The sequence below is a fragment of the Pogoniulus pusillus genome, chromosome 4 (genome assembly GCF_015220805.1).
Source record: "Pogoniulus pusillus isolate bPogPus1 chromosome 4, bPogPus1.pri, whole genome shotgun sequence".
Lineage (NCBI taxonomy): Eukaryota > Metazoa > Chordata > Aves > Piciformes > Lybiidae > Pogoniulus > Pogoniulus pusillus.
In genome coordinates this window covers 20,812,563-20,833,467 of record NC_087267.1, presented here as the reverse complement: position 1 = coordinate 20,833,467, position 20,905 = coordinate 20,812,563, and the positions used below count along the sequence as shown (strand labels likewise).

The 20,905-nt window shown below is 47.4% G+C and overlaps 1 protein-coding gene across 1 annotated transcript; it reads right to left on the bottom strand.

Annotated features, from left to right (window-relative positions):
* Positions 1-14,094: 14,094 nt before the first annotated feature.
* FGF23 (fibroblast growth factor 23) lies at positions 14,095-20,559 on the bottom strand. Its single transcript, XM_064142910.1, has 3 exons — positions 20,343-20,559; positions 16,213-16,316; positions 14,095-14,532 (listed from the first exon to the last, which is right to left on the bottom strand). Exons 1-3 carry the CDS (start codon positions 20,557-20,559, stop codon positions 14,095-14,097), a joined length of 759 nt encoding a protein of 252 aa, XP_063998980.1.
* Positions 20,560-20,905: the final 346 nt, after the last annotated feature.

The window sequence follows — 20,905 nt, the reverse complement described above, 5'->3', positions numbered from 1 at the left end:
GCCTGGATTGATAGGACAAGAGGCAGTGGCTTCGAAATAGGGAAGATCAAATTTAGATTGGATGTCAGGAAGAAGCACTTCAGCATGAGTGTGGTGAAACACTGGAACAGGTTGCCCAGGGAGGTGGTTGAGGCCCCATCTCTGGAGATCTTCGAGGTGAGGCTCAACAGTACTCAGCAACCTGATCTAGTTGAGGATGTCCCTGTTGACTGTAGGGGGGTTGGACTAGATTACCTTTAGAGGTCACTTTCCAAGCCAAACCATCCAACAGTTCTGTAAGTGGGTATCTATACTTTACTGCGACCCCCCCTCAAGCAGCCCCAGAGTTGCTTACTGTGACTGATGACTTGCACTGTAGTGCTTCTTGTGACTGACTTTCACTAGGAAGGTTCCCATTCCTACCTGAATGCAGAACAGGGATCTGCTTCTGTGTGCATTTCATTCAGTACTGTTGAAATGTAGAGGGTGAAGTGGGCACTGTTTGGCCCTGTGGTAACTTGAGGTAGGCTTCTAATGTAGTGCTTTCAAGAACCTAGAGGTGAGACTAGGGCTCCGTGCTTGACTTTGTTTGTTTATCCAGCCAACAGCTATGAAACCATCTGTCTGTTCACAAAGAGGAAAACAGTTTACCTGATGCTGCAAACATCTGCCAGTGGCCAGGAGTGCATAAGCAGTTGAAGACAGGATGCTGGTCTAAGTGAGCTTAGAGCTTGCCTTAATACATTTATGCCTTTTTGTAATATCAGCTGTAAGTTTCTCCATGCACTAAAAGAAATAATTCAGTGGGTTTGGAAGCTTCTGAAGTTAATTGTAAAGCTTTTTATTTTTTTTCTTTAGGTCTCTGTGGGTAGAGCCAATCTCTTTTCAGTGGTCAGCAGCAATAAGACAAGGAGCAATGGATGCAAACAGCACCATAGAAGGTTTCACCTCAACATGAGCAGAAACTTCTTTACAGAGCCCTGGAACAGGCTGCCCAGAGAGGTTGTGAAGTCTCCTTCTCTGGAGACTTTTCAAAACCTGTCTTTGTGCATTCCTATGTGGACTGCCCTGGAGGATCCTGCTTTGGCAGGGAGGTTAGACTGGATGATCTCTGGAGGTCACTTCCAACCTTTAAAGTTCTGAGATTCTGTGTAGTACCGGTCTCTTAAAGTCTTTAAGTTGTCACTGAGATTAAATCTTTCTTCTTGCCCTTGTAATACTGACACTTGGGCATTGATACAGTAATTCCATAGAGTTTACTGGGATCATGGGAACGCTGCAGTTATAGCTGTTTCTGTTAGGAATAGCAGCAGAACATAAATATTTGAGGGATTACTCAGTGCTGGGCAGTGAATGTTTTGTCCTTGTGAAATGCCAGGCTCTAATTAGCGTCAGGAGACAAGGCCTTAACTACAGGGTGGATTTTCAGCAGGAGCTGCCAAGATGCAAGAGGCCATAAAAGCAGATCAAACTGTTAAACACATGACCAGGATCATAAGGATTTCAAGTGATAGGGAAAAAGGTATCTTCCTGGCTCTGTAGGAAAATGGAGCTGAAGCAAAGGTTAGAAATTCTCAGCATACCCACCGAATGGCCTGTGGGCAGATTTGAGAGCACCAGTGCAGGCTTTATCTTTCCAACTGGCAAAGCTTGAAACAAAACCCCCTTGGCAAAGCTTTTTCAGCTGAACAATAGGGGAAGAAAAGGTAACTATGGCAATCACCAGGATCAAGAGCAAACTCATCCCCTTCATTTCTAAGAAGTCATTTTCTTCTGTTGCAGAATCCTGTGACATTCTTCTCTCCCCAAAAGTGATGCTTCAAAAAGGTAGGGGAGTTGTGACCTCCTTTGATAAAATAATTGTTCATGTTTGGTATTTTTTAAAATGTTTATTTTTTTTTTAATATTTAATTAATAATTATTTGTTTTAATGAAGATTGCATCCAGTTCTGGGCTCCTCAGTTCAAGAGGGGCAGGTATCTACTTGAGAGTCCAGCAGAGGGCTTACAAGGCTGATGAAGGGACTGGAGCAGTGTCTTATGAGGAAAGGCTGAGAGACCTGAGGCTGTTCAGTCTGGAGAGGAGATGACTTGAGTGGGGATCTAATAAATATCTGTAAATATCTGAGGGTTGGGGGTCAAGAAGGAAGGGACAGGGACAGCCTCTGCTCACTTTTGCCCTGGGACAGGACAAGGGCAAATGGATGCAAGCTACAGCACAGCAAGTTCCAGCTCAACATGAGGAAGAACTTCTTTACTGTAAGGGTCACAGAGCACCTGAACAGGCTGTCCAGGGAGGCTGCGGAGTCTCCTTCTCTGGAGACTTTCAAGGCCCATCTGGATGTGTTCCTGTGTGAGCTGCATTAGATTCCATGATCCTCCTGTGTCAGAGGGGTTGGACTGGAAGATCTCCAGTGGTCCCAACACCTAATATCCTGTGATCTTGTTTAAGATATGTTTTTACCAGATCAGGCTTGATTAATTGTTTAGCCAGGACACTCCAGGGTTGTTTAGCCTGAAGGGGAGGAGGCTCAGGGCTGACCTCACTGCTGTCTACAACTCCCTGAAGGGAGGCTGTGGCCAGGTGGGGTTGGTCTCGTCTGTCAGGCAACCAGCAACAGAACAAGGGGGGACAGTCTCGAGAGAAGGAAGGTCTAGACTGGATGTTAGGAGGAAGTTGTGGGCAGAGAGAGTGATTGGCATTGGAATGGGCTGCCCAGGGAGATGGTGGAGTTGCCATCCCTGGAGGTGTTGAAAAAAAGCCTGGCTGAGACACTTAGTGCCATGGTCTAGTTGATTGGCTAGGGCTGGGTGCTAGGTTGGACTGGATGATCTTAGAAGTCTCTTCTAACCTTGTTGGAAAAGATGATAGGAGAGGCAAAGAGAACTTTAAAGATCCCTGCATGATAGCACACTTGTTCCTCAGTTTTAGCTCCACCAACATCATATGCTGGCAGGTCTGCTGAATGTGTCACCGAGCATGCACATGGGCAGAATGCTCTGGTAAGATCAGTTTCCTTCCTCTAAAGTATCAGCTCATTTCTCCAAGATACTTGCTCTATCCCCATAGTTCCTTTGGGTTTGTTTTCCATACACAGTCCTCTCCTTGGAGGGGGTGGGTTTTGTTGGTTTAGGGGTGGTGGTTTGTATTTTTTTTTCTCTCTTTTTGGTGTCTATAGAATTCAGATCAGATGCATTGTCTGTCCAAGCTTTTGATATTTCATGAGTCTGCCTCAGATTCACAGCCCACATGCATGGCCCTAAAATACATCAGACTTTCCCTAGCTCTCTCCCTCTTGTGAGGGCTTTGGCCGTGAGATGAAGGCTTTTTTGGATGTACAGTAACCTCAGGCAAAGGGCAGCTGTGTGAGCACAAATCAACTGCACAGTTTGTGAGCTGTTTCCCTGGCATCTGTGGATTGGACTCGATCATCCTTGAGGTCTTATCCAACCTGGTTAATTCTGTGATTCGGTGACTCACTGTGTGGGCAGGTCTCCGGTGCTGAGATAGCTCTAGTGGCATTCACAAACATCTCTGGCATTTCCTCGCATGCAGGGAGCCCTGTGTGAGTCTACAGATGTTCTACCTGAATGCCAGAAGCTGATAGATGAGGCCTCTGAGAACACAATAGGAGAAGAGGTTATGAAACTGTAGGCACAGGAGGACACCAGGATGAAAACTACGAGTCATGAACAGGCAGTTGTTGATGACCAAAGGAATTCACTCGAGTTCTAGGCAGAACTCCTTTTGGGGCACAACTGGATGCGGTAGTTTCCCTCTGATGCCCAGTTCACTGTTCAAGCTGTAGCTAAACCTAAGATGACTTGGCTGTGGTAGGTCATATTTAGGAAGAGTTAGCTACTGGGATGTGAGTTTACTTCAAAGCTGAGGTGAAGGAAGGTTTTATTTCAAGACTACAATCAGAGAGTCAGCTTAATAAGGTCAGCTGTACTTAAGGACATTAAATAGACTTGACATGGAGGAAAGAGGGGAGGGGAAAGCTTTGCTTGCTGAGTAGAAAGGTGAAAAATATCTAGAAGTTACATCTCAAACAAGCAGAGATTACAAAGAGGGTCTCCAGGCCCAGTTAAATCAACACTCAGAATGAGTTCCTGATTCTGGTAACAGAGCCTAGGAGGAGTAGAAAGGAAGTTACAGCACATTGTACCCTAGCTACATGACCAGCATTTGCAAAATGGAACAGCTCTGCTATGAGGATAGGCTAAAGGAGCTGGGATTGCTCAGCCTGGAGAAGAGAAGACTCTGGGGGAACATTCTAACTGCCTCCCCATACCTGAAGGGATGCTCCAGAGGGGCTTTCTACAAGAGTGTCCACTGATAGGACAAGGGGAAATGGATTTAAATTGAAGGAGAATAGGTTTAGATTGGATCTTAGGAAGAAATTCTTCACTGTGAGGGTGTTAAAACTCTGGAATGGATTGCTCAGGGAGGTTGTGGATGCCTCCTCCATGGAGAAGTTGAAGGCCAGGTTGAATAGGGGCCTTGAGTAACCTGGTCTAGTTGAGAGGTGTCTCCGTGACAGGAAGGTCGGATTAGATGATCTCAAAGGTCACTTTCAGCCTACAAGCCCTATGAGGAGAGGCTGAGGGAGCTGGGGGTGTTTAACCTGGAGAAGAGGAGGCTCAGGGCTGACCTCATTGCGGTCTACAACTCCCTAAAGGGAGGCTGTAGCCAAGTGGGGTTGGTCTCTTCTCCCAGGCAACCAGCAACAGAACAAGGGGTGACAGTCTCAAGTTGAGAGAAGGAAGGTCTAGGCTGGATGTTAGGAGGAAGTTGTTGGCAGAGAGAGTGATTGGCATTGGAATGGGCTGCCCAGGGAGGTGGTGGAGTCACCGTCCCTGGAGGTGTTGAAGAAAAGCCTGGATGAGGCACTTAGTGCCATGGTCTAGTAGATTGGGCAGGGCTGGTTGCTAGGTTGGACTGGATGACCTTGGAGGTCTCTTCCAAGCTGGTTGATTCTATGATTCTGTGATGCTGTGATTCTATGAAAATAAAACAAGCAGCAAATCTATCTCAAGATGTTCACATCAAAGTAGAGAACAAGGAGCTTTGCCAGGGGGCCTGGACTTGACGACCTCTGGAAGTCACTTCCAACCCCTAACACTCTGTGATTCTGTGAAAGGACTATCAAAAATGTTGCAGTGTGTGCCCAGAGTAGAGATCAGGCAGACTTAAATGATATCCCCCAGATGAATTCCTTGATTTGCAGCAGCATTAGACACAAGGGTCAAAAGAAGAGGGATAATGGGTACAAGGACAGGGAAAATACTCCACTGGAAGCCAGGAACTAAAGTATTTAATATGCCTCTGTGAGGGGAAATGACTAATCTTCATCCCAGAATTCTGAAGGCAGATCTGAAATTACACATCCATAAGTGAGTATTTTAACTAGATCTGTCGGGATGGGCAAGGAACCATAAGACTAGAGAACACGAAACAAAATCTTTTCTGTGAGGACAGGGAACAAAGTAATATTCCAAAAACTGTGAGCTTGGCTTTAACATTCCAAGCTTTATAACGGATTCTGGAGAAGTTCATTACAGACAAGTAAATCTTTATTGATGATTTGGACAAGGAGATTGAGTCCAGCATCAGTATGTTTGCAGACAACACCAAGCTAGGAGCAGGTGTGGAGCTGTTGGAGGATAGGAGAGTGCTGCAGGGGGACCCTGACAGGCTGGATGGGTGGGCAGAGGCCAAGGGGATGAGATTGAACAAGGCCAAGTGCAGGGTTCTACACTTTGGCCACAACAACCCCAAGCAGCACTACAGGCTGGGGACAGAGTGGCTGGAGAGCAGCCAGGCAGAAACGGACCTGGGGGTGCTGGTAGATAGTAGCTGAAGATGAGCCAGCAGTGTGCCCAGGTGGGCAAGAAGGCCAATGACATTCTGGCCTGGATCAAGAATAGTGTAGCCAGTAGGACAAGAGAGGTTATTCTTGCCCTGTACTCAGCACTGGTCAGGCCACACCTTGAGTGCTGTGTCCAGAGAAGGGAGATGAAGCTGGTGAGGGCCCTGGAGCACAGCTCTCTGAGGAGAGGCTGAGGGAGCTGGGGGTGTGCAGCCTGGAGAAGAGGAGGCTCAGGGCTGACCTCATTGCTCTCTACAACTCCCTGAAGGGAGGCTGTAGCCGGCTGAGATTGGTCTCTTTTTCCAGGCAAGCAGCAACAGAAGAAGGTGACACAGTCTCAAGTTGTGCTGGGGGAGGTCTAGGCTGGATGTTAGGAGGAAGTTGTTGGTAGAGAGAGTGATTGGCATTGGAATGGGCTGTCCAGGGAGGTGGTAGAGTTGCTGTCCCTGGAGGTGTTCAAGCAAAGCCTGGATGAAGCACTTAGTGCCATGGTCTAGTTGATTGGGCAGGGCTGGGTGCTAGGTTGGCCTGGATGATCTTGGAGGTCTCTTGCAACCTGCTTGATTCTATGATTCTAAACAAAACCTGGAATATAATTTAATGGGTTGTTTTTTTGCTGTTATTCACACTAGACTACACTAATTCTTCTTTGATGAAATAACTGATGTCTAGGCAAGAGCAAAATATGATGGAATATGACCTATGTGATATTTTGAACAGTTGACACAATGCCATGCTAGAAACCCTCCGTTCAATGTGCAAATGTTCCTAGGAAGAACAAAATAGAAAGGGAAAAAAAAGATGAAGGAGATATTCAAGCAAGTTATGGGTGTGAGTAAGCAGTGATGTCCAAGTTCAGGGTCCTCCTGGGGCAATTTTTATGTCATGAGCTTAAATAAAAATATAGGAGTGTGGAGATGTTACTGAGGATGCATCACCTGTGACTGCACAGGTCAGTCTATGATAAAATCATAGCATAAATGATCCCCTCCTACAACAGGGTGACCCACCTAGGAGATGAGTCACCACCCCTGGAGGTGTTCAAGAAAAGCCTGGATGAGGCACTTGGTGCCATGGTCTAGTTGACTGGATAGGGCTGGGTAATAGGTTGGACTGGATGATCTTAGATCTCTCTTCCAACCTGGTTGATTCTATGATTCTATGAGGGAAGTGCCATGAGCACTGTCTGTCTGGGCTTCAGCAAAGCCTCTGGTGTTGTTCCCCACAATGTTGTCCTTCAGATGCTCGTGGCCCTGCATTGGATTGAAGACTGGCTGCATGGCCAAGCCCAGCGAGTGATGGTGAATGGAGCTAACTATGACTGCTGCCCACTCACTAGTGGTGTCCCCAGGGCTCAGTGCTGAGGCCTGTCCTCTTTAGTACCTTTGGTAATGTGCTGGAGGAGAGGATTGAGCGCACCTTCAGTAAGCTTGCAGAGGACACCAAGCTGGTTGGCTGTGTTGGTTTGCTAGAGGGTAGGGAAGCTTTACAATGGGGTCTGGATGAGTTGCACTGATGGGCCAAGGCTAATTGCATGAGTTCAACAAGGCCGTGTGCCAAGTCCTGCACATAGATCACAAGAGTCCCATGCTACAGCCTAGGGGATGTGTGGTAGGAAATCTGCAGCTTGGAGAGTGGCCTGGGGGTATTGGTTGACAGTCAACTGAATGTGAGTCAGCACTGCACCCAGGTGGCCAAGAAGGCCAATGGCATCCTGGCTTGGGTTAGAAACACTGTGGACAGCAGGGACAGGAGGTGATCATCCCCTGTGCTCAGCACTGGTGAGTCCACACCTCAAGTGTTGTGTTCAATTCTGGGCCACTCACTGCAGGAAGGTTGTTGAGGGGCTGCAGTGTGTCCAGAGAAGGGCAAAGAGGCTGGAGAAGGGCTTGGAGCACCTGGGCTGTGAAGAGCATCTGAGGGAGCAGGAGGTGTTCAGTCTGGAGAAGAAAAGGCTGAGTGGAGACCTCATTGCTCTCTACAACTGCCTGAAGGGAGATTGGAGCAAGGAGGGAAGCAAGGAGGGAGCATCCTCTCCTCCTCCGTGGCAAGTGACAGGACCAGAGGAAATGGTTCCAAGCTGTGACAGGGGAGGTTGATGCTGGATATTAGGAAATACTTCTTGACAGAGAGGGCTCTCAAACATTGGAGTGGTCTGCCCAGGGCAGTGCTGGAGTCACCACACCTGCAGGTGTACAAGCACTGTGTGGACCGAGCACTTAGGGACATGGTTTAGTGTTGAGCCTTGAGTGCTGAGTTGAGGGTTGCATTGGATGAGCTTGGAGGTACATTCTGTGGTTCTGTGGTTCTTTGGTATTAGCACTGTAGCAGATACAAATAATGCTACTGACTATGGCAGAGCTCCACAGAGTATCTGCAATGAGGGGAAGCACGCTGAGGAGATAACCTGTCAGGCCTATGGACAGGTGCCATTTTGCAGTTGTCTTCTGAGTCTTGATGGGCCTGGGACCATTTCAGGAAAGAACTATGAAGATGTTACCTACAGTTTGTCCAGTCTGTGACCTGTCTGCTGCAAAGCAGAATCTTAGCCCTAGAGATGGAGTTAGACTATTTTGTGTGAGCACTAGTGGTAATGTACCAAGTGCCTTCTACCCTAGGACAGCAAGGTCCCCTTGTGGCCAAGAAGGCCAGTGAGATCCTGGAATGCATTAAGAGGAGTGTGGCCAGCAGATCAAGGGATTTTCAACCTCATCTTTTGCAGCTTCCTGGGTGTTTCATGCATCAGACCAACCAAAGTCCTGTGAAGGTGAAGATGAAAGTACACTCTTACTAAAACTAGACTGACCATGAAGATCTCTTGGTCCCCAGAGAATCATAGAACGGTTTAGGTTGGAAAGGACCTCAAAGCTCATCTAGTTCCAACCCCCTGCCTATCTCTCTCACTCTACTCTGCCCTGCTGAGACCTCATCTAGAATATTGCATCCAATTCTGGACTCCCCAGTTCAGGAGGGACAGGGATCAGCTGGAGAGAGTCCAAGGGAGGGCTATGAAGATGATAAAGGGGCTGGAGCACTGCCCTGTGAGGAGAGGCTGAGGGACCTGTGGTTGTTTGATCTGTGAAGAGAAGACTTCAAGGGGATCTAATCAATGTTTGTAAATATCTGAGGGCTGGGGGTCAAGAGGGAGGGGACAAATTCTTCTCACTTGTGCCCTGGGATAGGACAAGGGACAATGGATGGAAACTACAGCACAGGAAGTTCCAGCTCAACATGAGGAAGAACTTTTTTACTGTAAGGGTCACAGAGCACTGGCACAGGCTGCTCAGAGAGGTTGTGGAGTCTCCTTCTCTGGAGACTTTCAAGCTCTGTCTGGATGTGTTCCTGTGCAACCTGCACTAGATTCTATGTCCTGCTCTGGCAGGGAGCTTGGACTGGAAGATCTCTGGAGGTCCATTCTAACGCCTTACATCCTGTGATCTTAAAGCTAGGATCACAACTATTTCCTAGCAGGAGTCACCTACTAGACCAGTGGTTTTCCATTGCTTTTGGATTGCAGAAGTGTCCCAGGAGAGGTGACATGGACTGCATCAAGAGCAGTGTGGCCAGCAGGGCAAGGGAGGGGATTCTCCCCCTTTGCTCTCCTCAGACCCCACCTGGAGTACTGTGTGCAGTTCTGGAGCCCCCAGCACAAGAGGAGGGCAGTGAAGATGCTCAGAGGGCTGCAGAAGCTCTGCTATGAGGACAGGCTATGAGAGTTGGGGCTCTGCAGCTTGGAGAAGAGAAGGCTTTGAGGAGACCTTGGAGTGGCCTTCCAGTATCTGAAAGGGACCTACAGGAGGGCTGGAGAGGGACTATTTACAAGGTCTTGTAATGAGAGGATGAAGAGTAATGGGTTTAAATTGACAAAGGGCAGATTTAAACAAGATGTTTGGAAGAAGTTCTTTACAGTGAGGGTTGCCCAGGGAAGTTGTGGCTGCTACCTCCCTGGAGGTGTTCCAGGCCAGCTTGGATGAGGCCTTGAGCAACCTGTTCTAGTGGGAGGTGTCCCTGCCTATGGCAGGGGGTTGGAACTAGATGTGCTTTGAGGTCCTTTCCAACCTAAACCATTCTATGATTCTCTGGAGACCAAGAGATCTTCATGGTCAGTCTAGTTTTAGTAAGAGTGTATTTTCATCTTCACCTTCACAGGTGTGCTAGTTTGAACCTAGCTAGGATGTTTCAGTGAGAAGAACCTATACAGACTGTGAAAGGAAAACAAGGCTGATGTCTACCTCGCTCATAGGCTTGCTGAGATGTATAAGAACAAGAGTCCAAACATAGATAAGGCACTTCTGCTGCTGGGGAGCTCCAAGCTGCATCTCTCTCTCTAACCTCACCCTCCATTTCTCTGACTACTCCACTTTGCTTCCTAACTCCCCTGGCTGAACCTCCATTCTTCCTTGGGACTGGGGTAAGGTTGAGAGGGGTAGGGGGAAGGTGGAAGGGCAGTTGGAAGCCCCTCCTGGAGACTCAGGTTTCTGGGAGGGCTGTTGTGTTTCTGTATTACCTTTTACCTTGTCTATTTCTGTCTATAGCTGCATATACTGTAAATCTCTGCTTGTATATTGAGCTAAGCTGTAAATATAAGCTTCATTCATATTTCCAGAGCTGGCTGAGTCTAGTCTGGGCGATTTACAAAGTGTGGGGGGACAGGGAACACCCAAACCATCACAACAGGACTTTGGATGGTCTGGTGCATGAAACGCCCAGGAAGCTGCAAACGATGAGGTTGAAAATCAGAAGGGCTAAAGGGACACAAAACGTTTCGGCTGCTGCTAGCACCTTTTGCTCACTCAAATCCTTCTGTAATGGGGAAGCCAAACCACACAAAGCTGAATCCAGCAGCTGGAGAGAAGGAAAAGTTTATTGGCCCTTGTTTAGAAATGGGTACAGTCTCTACAACACAGCGACAGACAGACATAAATATGTTCATAAATATTCTGTGGTACTCAAGCCCCACTCAAATAAATAAATAAATACTGGGATATAAATAAGGAATTCTTTCCCCTAGCTGGTGATTGCCTGCGTTCTCCTTCAAAGACTTAGTTCTTTTGGCATTTTTATACAGTTCCTATAGCTGCAATTATAGGAGGAAGCAGAGGAAGAGGGGTGGGGGGATGCAAAATCTACTGTACATTCCCTCTTAGCTTAGGGATTAAATCCCCTGGCTGCTGCTGGAGCCAGCAACCCTTCTTGTTTGGTTTTTGTCTTTTTTTTTTCCTAATGAGTAGAGATAAGAGATAAATAAAGAGATGTTAACCCACAGACATTTCTGATGGAAGTGTGCTGTGGACCAAGGCAGAACCTTTTCGTTATTGAGGCTCTACCTAAAAGGAGGTTGTAGTGAGGCTGAAGCTGGTCTCTTCTCCCAAATTACTAATGATAGGACAAGAGGAAATGGCCTCAAGTCGCATCAGGGGAGGTTTAGGTTGGATGTTGGGAGGAAGTTCTTTCCTGAGCAGGTGGTCAGGCACTGGAACAGGCTGCCCAGGGAGGTGGTGGAGTCGCCGTCCCTGGAGGTGTTTAAAAGGAGAGTGGATGTGGAGCTTGAGGCTATGGTCTGGTGATAAAGGCTGCTGGGATGAAAGTTGGCCTGGCTGATCCTGGTGGTCCTTTCCAACCATAGCAATTCCTAGTGCTTAGATGTTGTGCTGAGGGATTTGGCTTAGTCAAGGACTTGTCAGGGTGAAACTGATGATTGGACTTGATGAGCTTGAAGGGCTTTTCCAATCTAAGGGAGTCTGTGATTCTGTGAAATGGTTGGAGGTCTGGTGATTTGGAGTCCTGGAGAGATCTGTGAAGCTTACAACAATTAAAATGCTTCTGAAATTGCAGAGCAGAGCTCTCGAGGAGCAAAAACCAAAAGAAAAAAAACAAAGGGAATGGTGTGGGGATGAAGTGAAATGATTGAACTAGAGCACAGAAATAATCTCATAGCTCCCCACTGTGTAGGCAGCAGGGTAAAATGGTTGGCTGTATTTTGAGTAAGGAAAGAAAATGCACAACTCTCCACCCACCCTGACAATCTAAATATGTTAAAATCACTCCTTTACAAGCTCTGTGAGGAGAGGCTGAGGGAGCTGGGGGTGTGCAGCATGGAGAAGAGGAGGCTCAGGGCTGACCTCATTGCTCTCTACAACTACCTGAAGGGAGGCTGTAGCTAGGTGGGGTTGGTCTCTTCTGCCAGGTAACCAGCAACAGAAGAAGGTGACACAGTCTCAAGTTGTGGTGGGGGAGGTCTAGGCTGGATGTTAGGAGGAAGTTGTTGGCAGAGAGAGCAATTGGCATTGGAATGGGCTGCCTGGAGGTGTTGAAGCAAAGCCTGAATGAGGCACTTAGTGCCATGGTCTAGTTGACTGGACAGGGCTTCATGTTAGGTTGGCCTGGATGATCTTGGAGGTCTCTTTCAATCTGTTTGATTCTATGATTCTCTGAATTCAGCTTAATGCCTTTTCCATTACTGCTATGAGCACACCTGGGACAAATGTGCCACTTCTCAGCCTGTTGTCAGGCTGTTAAATATACTGAATAAACAACCCAGAATAACCTGCACCTGGACATAACCTATTTTAACTGGAGACTGGTAAAATTCTATGTATATATATGGAGTTTAGATTCTGCTAAGTGAACTTATCCATGAGATGCACCAATATAGGGGAAACATTTTGTCAGTATTAGAGATCTGGTTAAGATTAATTTCACTCTAATAAATACAAAGCATCTGATACCTGCTCAGAACTAAGTAGAAACCAGGATGCTAAACTTTAGATTCTCCCTTTTTAAATATAAAACCAAATTTTCACTCATCAGATGAGAGTCTTCATGAGCCATTAGCAGCTTTGTGCCTGTAAGCCATACCTTGCTCCTTTTTTAGCCCCCCTGCAGTTCATCAGTGTACAAAACTGTTCATTGTCAGTAACCCTGTTACCTCTCTCTGGGTTGGAAAGAAGCAAAGGTGTTCTGGTGTCCCCACAAGAAGGACACAGAGCTGTTGAGGTGAGTCCGGAAGAGGGCCACAAAGATGGTCCAGGGACTGGAACACCTCTGCTGTGAGGACAGGTTGAGGGAGCTGGGGTTGTTCAGCCTGGAGAAGAGGGCTCCAGGAGAGACCTTAGAGCTGCCTTTCAATAGCTGCAGGGATCCTACAGGAAGGCTGCAGAGGTACTTTTCATGAGGGTGTCTAGAGACAGGACAAGGGGAAATAGACTGAAGCTGAAGGAGACTGGAGGGACACTTGGAGCAAGGTTAGACTGGATCTTAGGAAGAAGTTCTTCAGTACAAGAGTGGTGAGACTCTGGAATAGGCTGCCCAGGAAGGTTGTGGATGCCTCCTGGCTAGGAGTTTTGAAGGCCAGGTTGGAGGTGGCCTTGAGCAGTCGGAGATTGGAGTAGATGATCTCTGAGGTCCCTTCCAAACAAAGCCATTCTATAGTTATATTTCTACATCTTGGTATTACAATTCAGTAACCTCATCTTGGATTCATAAATACTAGAAATTACTCTGTCTACACAAAACTATTTGACCCTGTCCCATTCTCCCATCAGTTACTCCAACTTCCCCATGTGTGCTGCTGTTCTGACAGCAGAGTGATCACAGGTGTGACAAGTGACTGAAGCTCCAACTTAACAGCTGAAAACATGTAGAACAATGGTATATAATAATACAACACACCCTGGGATGGTTTGTCTGCTGCACTTGCACAGCCAGGGATGGCAACAGCAAGAAGATTCTCTCTCTCTTGGAACCTGAGATGCTCTAAGATGCTCTCATCCCAGTCCCATCAAGAATGCAACATAAATTTCTTGTTTCATTCAACCAAGCTCTTTTTTTTCCCCCCCATTAATGGTTTGTATGACTCTTTTTTTCCCATTGATGGTTTGTATGACTCTTTTTTTTCCATTGATGGTTTGTATGACTCTTTTTTTTCCATTGATGGTTTGTATGACTCTTTTTTTTCCCCCATTGATAGTTTGTATGATTCTCTTCAAAAATGGATTTTCTTTGCAGTAAAACAGAGCCCCAAATGGAAAATGTCCTACTTGAGTTTTGGTTTTCTTGGTTTTGATGTGTTTTTTTTTTTGTTTGTTTGTTTTTTTTCAGTAAACTGTCATCTATAAGTACAAAACTTGGAATTAAGGAGACTTTTTTCCCAATGTCTTTCAAGTTTCTTATGGCCATTTTGACATTCAGACTGAGCGTGCTATGCTCCCACTTCTATCAGCTTGCAGGTGCTGGGGCCACAGTTATCTTGTGACATAGAAGCGAGGACTTGCATACCTCCTGGCATCCATCATAGCATGTGGGTCATCTGGGTTGACTACATCATTCTGGTTGATCCTCATGGGCTCTCTGGGAATGTGGGAGAAGTCTGCTTGCTCTTGCAACTGAGATCCAAAGGTGGAGATCTTTCTCTGCGGGACCAGGAGCTGGTGAGGGTCCGCTGGGTCTGTATCTGCACTTCTGGTGTGCCTGTGAGGCTCAGGTGTGTTGAATCGAAACAAAGGGATTTCATTTCTCCTGGATAAGAACTGTGAGTATGGTGGTGGATTCATACCGGGCAAGAAAACTTGTTTAACTCTGCCTAAGCTAACCAGGAAGTGGTGTTTGGGAGACTGGTAGACATCGTATCCATTTTCCAGTGTCCTGTGGTTGAAGATGCAGTCTTCTTGGCTGAAGTAATGCTTAGAGAAAAGGAAAAGAAGAAAATATGGCACCTGTCAGCAGAGGGATTTGGGCTGATGGCAAAATGCCAGTTAAAGATGGAAAGAGGAGTGAGGTCTTTCTGATCTGCCAACTCTGTAACTCACGTGGTTCAAGCTTAATCAAATGTAGATCATGGGATCATAGGATGTTAGGGGTTGGAAGTGACCTCTGGATACCTTCAAAGCCAATCCACCTGCCAGAGCAGGACCATAGAATGCATCCAGATAGGGCTTGAAAGTCTCCAGAGAAGAAGACTCCACAACCTCTCTGGGCAGCTTGTTCCAGTGCTCTGTGACCCTTACAGTAAAGAAGTTCTTCCTCACGTTGAGCTGGAACTTCCTATGCTGCAATTTACATCCATTGTTCCTTATCCTGTCACAGGGCACAAGTGAGCAGAGGCTGTCCCTGTCCCTTCCTTCTTGACCCCTGTCCCTCAGATATTTATAGAATTGATTAGATCCCCTCTCAGTCTTCTCTTCACCAGACCAAAAAGCCACGAGTCCCTCAGTCTTTCCTCATCAGGCATTTCTCCATTCCTTTCATCATCCTTGTAGCCCTCCCTTGGACTCTCTCCAGCAGATCCCTGTTCCTCCTGAACTAGGGTGTCCAGATATTCTAGGTGAGGCCTCAGCAGGGCGGAGTAGAGGGGGAGGAGAACCTCTCTCAATCTGCTGGACACACTCTTCTTGACGCACCCCAAGATTCCATTGGCCTTCTTGGCCACCAGGGCACACTGCTGATCTGATAGATCTGAGATGCATGTCCAGGTCTTCACTAAAGATATTATAATGATAACCTGTTGTTGCTTGAGCTGTCCCCAACCCATGACTCTACCCTGCAGCAGGCATTCACGTTGCCTGTCACTGCCCTCCTTCACCCAAGCAGAACTCAGATGATTTTTGTGAGGTCTACAACTCAAAACAATCAAAGGAAGGAGGAAATTTTAACCTAAGTGACACCTCTTCAGCTTGCTTAAATCTGCATCTTTATGCTGTAGGAGTCACCATCCCTGGAGGTGTTCAAGAAAAGAGTGGATGAGGCACTTAGTGCCATGGTGTAGTTGATTGGACAGGGCTGGGTGCTAGGATGGACTGGATGAGCTTGGAGAGTTCTTCCAACCTGGTTGATTCTATTATTCTAAGATATGCCCTAGCTGAGGAAATCACAGAATCAGGCAGGGTTGGAAGGGACCACAAGGACCATCTATTTCCAACCCCCTTGCCATGGCCATGGACACCCTACCCTAGAGCAGGCTGCCCACAGCCTCATCCAGCCTGGCCTCAAACACCTCCAGCCATGGGGCATCAACCACCTCCCTGGGCAACCCATTGCAGGCTTTCACCACTCTCATGCTCAACAACTTCCCTTCATCTCCAGTCTGAACCTCCCCACCTCCAGCTTTGCTCCATTCCCCCTAGTCCTGTCAATCCCTGACAGCCTAAAAAGTCCCTCTCCAGCTTTTCTGCAGGCCCCCTTCAGACAGTGGAAGGCCACAAGAAGGTCACCTGGGAGCCTCCTCTTCTCCAGACTGACCTGCCCCAACTCCCTCAGTCTGTTCTCTTAGGAGAAGTGCTGCAGCCCTCTGAGCATCCTCGTGGGCACCACAGCAGCAGACCACAACTGCCTTTCAGTGTAGAGTCTTGGTAAAGGTCACTCACCGAACCAAATATGTTTCCCTTCATGTCCATGCACAGATAACGTCCACTCTTCACACCAGTGATTATCACGGAGCCAGCACTCTCAGACTTGATCATTAGGGCACCTGTTTATTAAAAACAAAGATGTCATATCCAGGAGCCAGTTCTACACTGTGCTGTTGACTTAATGATCTACAGGTACTCTGGATGGAGTGTGCTCCAGGGGTCTGAAACACACCTGCCATGTGACCTGGGACTGTTACCCACCCTAGATAGGTTAGTTGTGACTTTGCCTATGAGTTTGGAAAAATCCCAGGGTGGAGACACCAGCAATTGTCTGAGTGCCCTGTTCCAATGCAGCACTAACCTCCCAAAGACAACACTTTTCCCCCTGATGTCTCCTCTGAAGTCCTGAGCCATAGTCGGGGGACAGTGCCCTTAGTTCTGTCATTGGCCACAACCAAGGTCAATTTGTCTCCTTCATCTTTGTGGCTGTCCTGTGGCATTAGGTTATCTTTGACCTTTCTGCTGTACTCAACAAGCTCAGCTCCCTCAGCCTTTCCCAACAGAAAACGCTCAAGCCCCCTGACCATCCTGAAAACCCTCTGCCAGACCAGCTTAATTTTCCCCACATCCATCTTGAGTTGGGATTGCTGTAGTGCTCCAAGAGCAGTTTCACTGATGCCAGGTAAAGAAGGAATATCAGTTTTCCTTAGTCTCCTTGATGAAGGAGATGGTTTGCCTCGAAGTCAGTGAGTGTATTGTCGACTAGTGCTTGACTTGGTGCCCTTTGTACTTGACTTGGTGCCTCAGGTCCTACCCAGGAGAACTGTACACATCCAGCCTGTGCAGCTGCAGCAGGTTATTGCAGCCCTGGTGCAGAACTTTCCACTTCTTATTTGTTTGGCATCTCACAGTGACCTGGCAGAGATTCAGTCACCTTCTCTTTCCTGACTCCTTTTTTTGTCTGTTTACATCTTTCCTTCTCCACCATTCCAAACATTGGTGTATTTGCTTCATTTCAGATATGGGAAGAACATGGCATTTTGCTGCTTGCATTGTGCTGGTTCTTGACCAAAGTACATAAAATCATAAAACGGTTGAGGTTGGGAGGGATCTCAGAGATCATCTACTCCATGCCATAGGCAGGAACACCTCTCAATAGCCTCTCAATATCCTGTTCAGTATATTTATTGATGATCTGAATGAGGGAATTGAGTCCAGCATCAGTCAGTTTGAAGATAACACCAAGCTAGGAACAGGTGTTGATCTGTTGGAGGGTAGGAGAGCCCTGCAGGGGGACCTTGACAGGCTGGATGGGTGGGAAGAGGCCAAGGGGATGGGACTGAACAAGGCCAAAAGCAGGGTTCTGCACTTTGGCCACAACAACCCCAAGAAGAGACACAGGCTGGGGACAGAGTGGCTGGAGAGCAGCCAGGCAAAAAGGGACCTGGGGGTGCTGGTAGATAATAGCTCAAGATGAGCCAGCAGTGTGCCCAGGTGGCCAGGAGAGCCAATGGCATCCTGGCCTGGAGCAGGAACAGTGTGGCCAGTAGGACAAGGGAGGTTATTCTGCCCCTGTACTCAGCACTGGTAAGGACACAGCTTGAGTGCTGTGTCCAGTTCTGGGCTCCTCAATTCAAGAGAGATGTTGAGATACTGGAGTGTGTCCAGAGAAGGGCGACAAAGCTGGTGAGGGGCCTGGAGCACAGCCCTGTGAGGAGAGGCTGAGGGAGCTGGGGGTGTGCAGCCTGCAGAAGAGGAGGCTCAGGGCTGACCTCATTGCTGTCTACAACTCTCTGAAGGGAGGTTGTAGCCAGGTGGGGGTTGGTCTCTTCTGCCAGGCAACAGAACAAGGGGACACAGTCTCAAGTTGTGCTGGGGGAGGTGTAGGCTGGATGTTAGGAGGAAGTTGTTGGCAGAGAGGGTGATTGGCATTGGAATGGGCTGCCCAGGGAGGTGGTGGAGTCACTGTCCCTGGAGGTGTTGAAGCAAAGTCTGGATGAGGCATTTAGTGCCATGGTCTAGTTGATTGGAGAGGGCTGCGTGCTAGGTTGGAGTGGATGATCTTAGAGGTCTCTTCCAACCTGGTTGATTCTATGTTTCAAAAAGCCCCACCTGCTCAACCAACCTGGCCTTGAATACCCTCAGGAAGGAGACATCCACTGCTTCCCTGGGCAGCCTATTCCAGAGTTGATGAATTGTATAAAACCTTTAAATATAGAGGAGGGAACAACAAGGCAGTGCAAGTGTTCCTGCAAGTGTTTGATTAGCAATTCGTAGAGAAAAAAAATAAAATAAAAGCAGTCTCTGATCCTTTTCCCTCCTGGATTAAATTGTATTTTTTAAAACCATCCTTTACTCCTTAAACAATGATTTAAAATCATCAATACACACACTTCCATTTTTTTATTGAGTGCAGCAATAATAGTAAACACAGAATCATAGAATCAAGCAGGTTGGAAGAGACCTCCACGATCACGCAGTCCAACCTAGCACCCAGCCCTGTCCAGCAACTAGACCATGGCACTAAGTGCCTCATCCAGTCATCCCCAGAACTGAGGAGCCCAAAACGGAATGCAATATTCCAGGTGAGGTCTCAGCAGGGCAGAGTAGAGGGGAAGGAGAACTTCCTTTGATCTGCTGGCCACAGTCCACTTAATGCCCTCAGGATCCCATTGGCCTTCTCAGCCACCAGGGCACATTGCTATGCCATGGATAGCTTCCTGCCCACCAGCACTCCCAGGTCCTTCTCCACAGGGCTGCTTGCCAGGAGATCATCTTCCAGCCTGTACTGGTGCAGTTTATTGCTCTTTCCCAGTTGCAGGACCAGATGTATGGCTACCAGGTCAAGGGAGGTGACTCTGCCTCTCTGTTCTTGTGAGACCTCACCTGGAGTACTATGTCCAGCTCCAGAGCCCCCAGCACAAGAAGGACATAAATCTGTGGGAGGAGGTCCAGAAGAGGACTGCAAAAATTATTACAGGGCTGGAGCACCTCTCCCATGAGGATGGACTGAAGGAGTTGGGTCTGTTCAACCTGAAGAAGAGATGGCTATAGGGAGATCTAATAGTGGCCCCCTCAATACCTGAGTTGATGAGGACTATTTATAAGGATATGTGGTGACAGGACAAGGGGCAACGGCTTTAAAATAGAGTAGGGTAGATGTAGATTAGATGTTAGGACAAAGTTCTTTACTATGAGGGAGGTGAGACACTGGAACAGGTTGTCCAGAGAGTCTGTGGATGTTTCATCCTTTGAAACATTTAAGGCCAGTCAGGATGAGGCTTTGAGCAACCTGGTCTAGGAGCAGGTGTCCCTGCTCATGGGCAAGGGAGTTGGAGCTAGATGGTCTTTAAGGTTCCTTCCAACTCCAGGTGTACTATGATTCAGCAAAGGAAGAAAAATACCTTAGTTTTGCCATGAAAATAAATGATGGTGAGATAGTTTGAGAGTAGGGAATGCTGCTCATAAACCTCAAAGAGGTCTCTTCCAACCCTGATGATACTGTGATACTGTGATCTTTTGGTTTATGACAGTCTGGCCTTCCATAGTTTTGCCCCTCTTTAATCAGCCTTTGCATTTCCATCTTCTATGCACATTAGAGTCAGTTTTACTTTCCATGTTCAATGCACAATAGAATCAGTTTCAGTAGCTCTCAGCTCACTACACCCTCACCCCCACCTCCCAAAAAAACCAAAAGAGGGTTTACAGATGCTGTCAGGTTTTCACCACTGCTGAAGTGAGCTTCCTCAGCGTGGTTCCTTTAGGAAAATTGTCACTGCAATGGGAATTAGCTATCTGGGAGGTGCCATTAGCAAACTCTCATAGGGAGTTCTACAAGAAGCTGTGGGTAAACTCATGAAGCAAAGGATAATTCAGGCAGTTATTGCTTGCAGGGACCAGAGGGCTTTACTTTTCTTATGTGAGGAATGAAATTCCTCATCTACTAGATATCTTTGGAGCAATTGTATTTGTTTGTCAAACAAAAAGGAGGATTAGAATGATGTGTATTTTCCATTCCTTAGCTATACTCCTCTGTCTGCCTAAGGAGTGGAGGAAATTTCCTGCAGGTGGGGTAAAAAAATCAAGAGCCTTGCTCTCCCTCCCCTGCTCCAACAAATCCTGGAGGTCCATAGTAAGCTACTTACTGTAAATGGTTTGGTGAGGGACACCATCCACGTAGCCATCAGCATTGATCTGGAGATGGAAGCTGTGTCTCTCTGTATCTGTGTAGAGGTGCATCAGGCGATCTCCATTTCCCCAGCTGGGGTTCAGCAGTGGAGAGGAGTTGGGAAAGGCAAGGGTAGCCTTCAGGCTCCAGAGCAGGATGTACCCCAGGCAGCTGTAGTGACTATTCTGTGACATAGTTCACTGGTCCTGGCTGCTATCTGTGCTTCTTGCTCACCCTTGGTCACCTCTGTTTGGAGTGTGAATGCTCAGGCAGGTTCCCTTCTTTTCTGCAGAGGCTTATAAAGGGCAGCAAAGTGACATCACACAGGAAAAACTTCTCCACATCCTTGATTTGTGTCAAAGCAACATTTTAAGTGCCCCGAAACCTCAAGGGAAGGATCTCTGGCTAAGGTGTGGGGGGGGAAAAATGTAAGGTTTCTAAAGACAGCTCACGAAAGCTAATCATATGTTCAAATGTTATCTACAACCCTGTGACATCTGAAAGCTTCCCACGCCCCTACTGTTAGATCCAGGAAGAGCA

Coding starts and splice junctions, on each gene's coding strand:
- FGF23 (XM_064142910.1), bottom strand. CDS start 20,559: ATGTCACAGAATAGTCACTACAGCTGCCTGGGGTACATCCTGCTCTGG. Junction 16,317..20,342: donor CCCTCACCAAACCATTTACA/GTAAGTAGCTTA, acceptor TTTAATAAACAG/GTGCCCTAATGATCAAGTCT. Junction 14,533..16,212: donor AGGGAAACATATTTGGTTCG/GTGAGTGACCTT, acceptor CTTTTCTCTAAG/CATTACTTCAGCCAAGAAGA.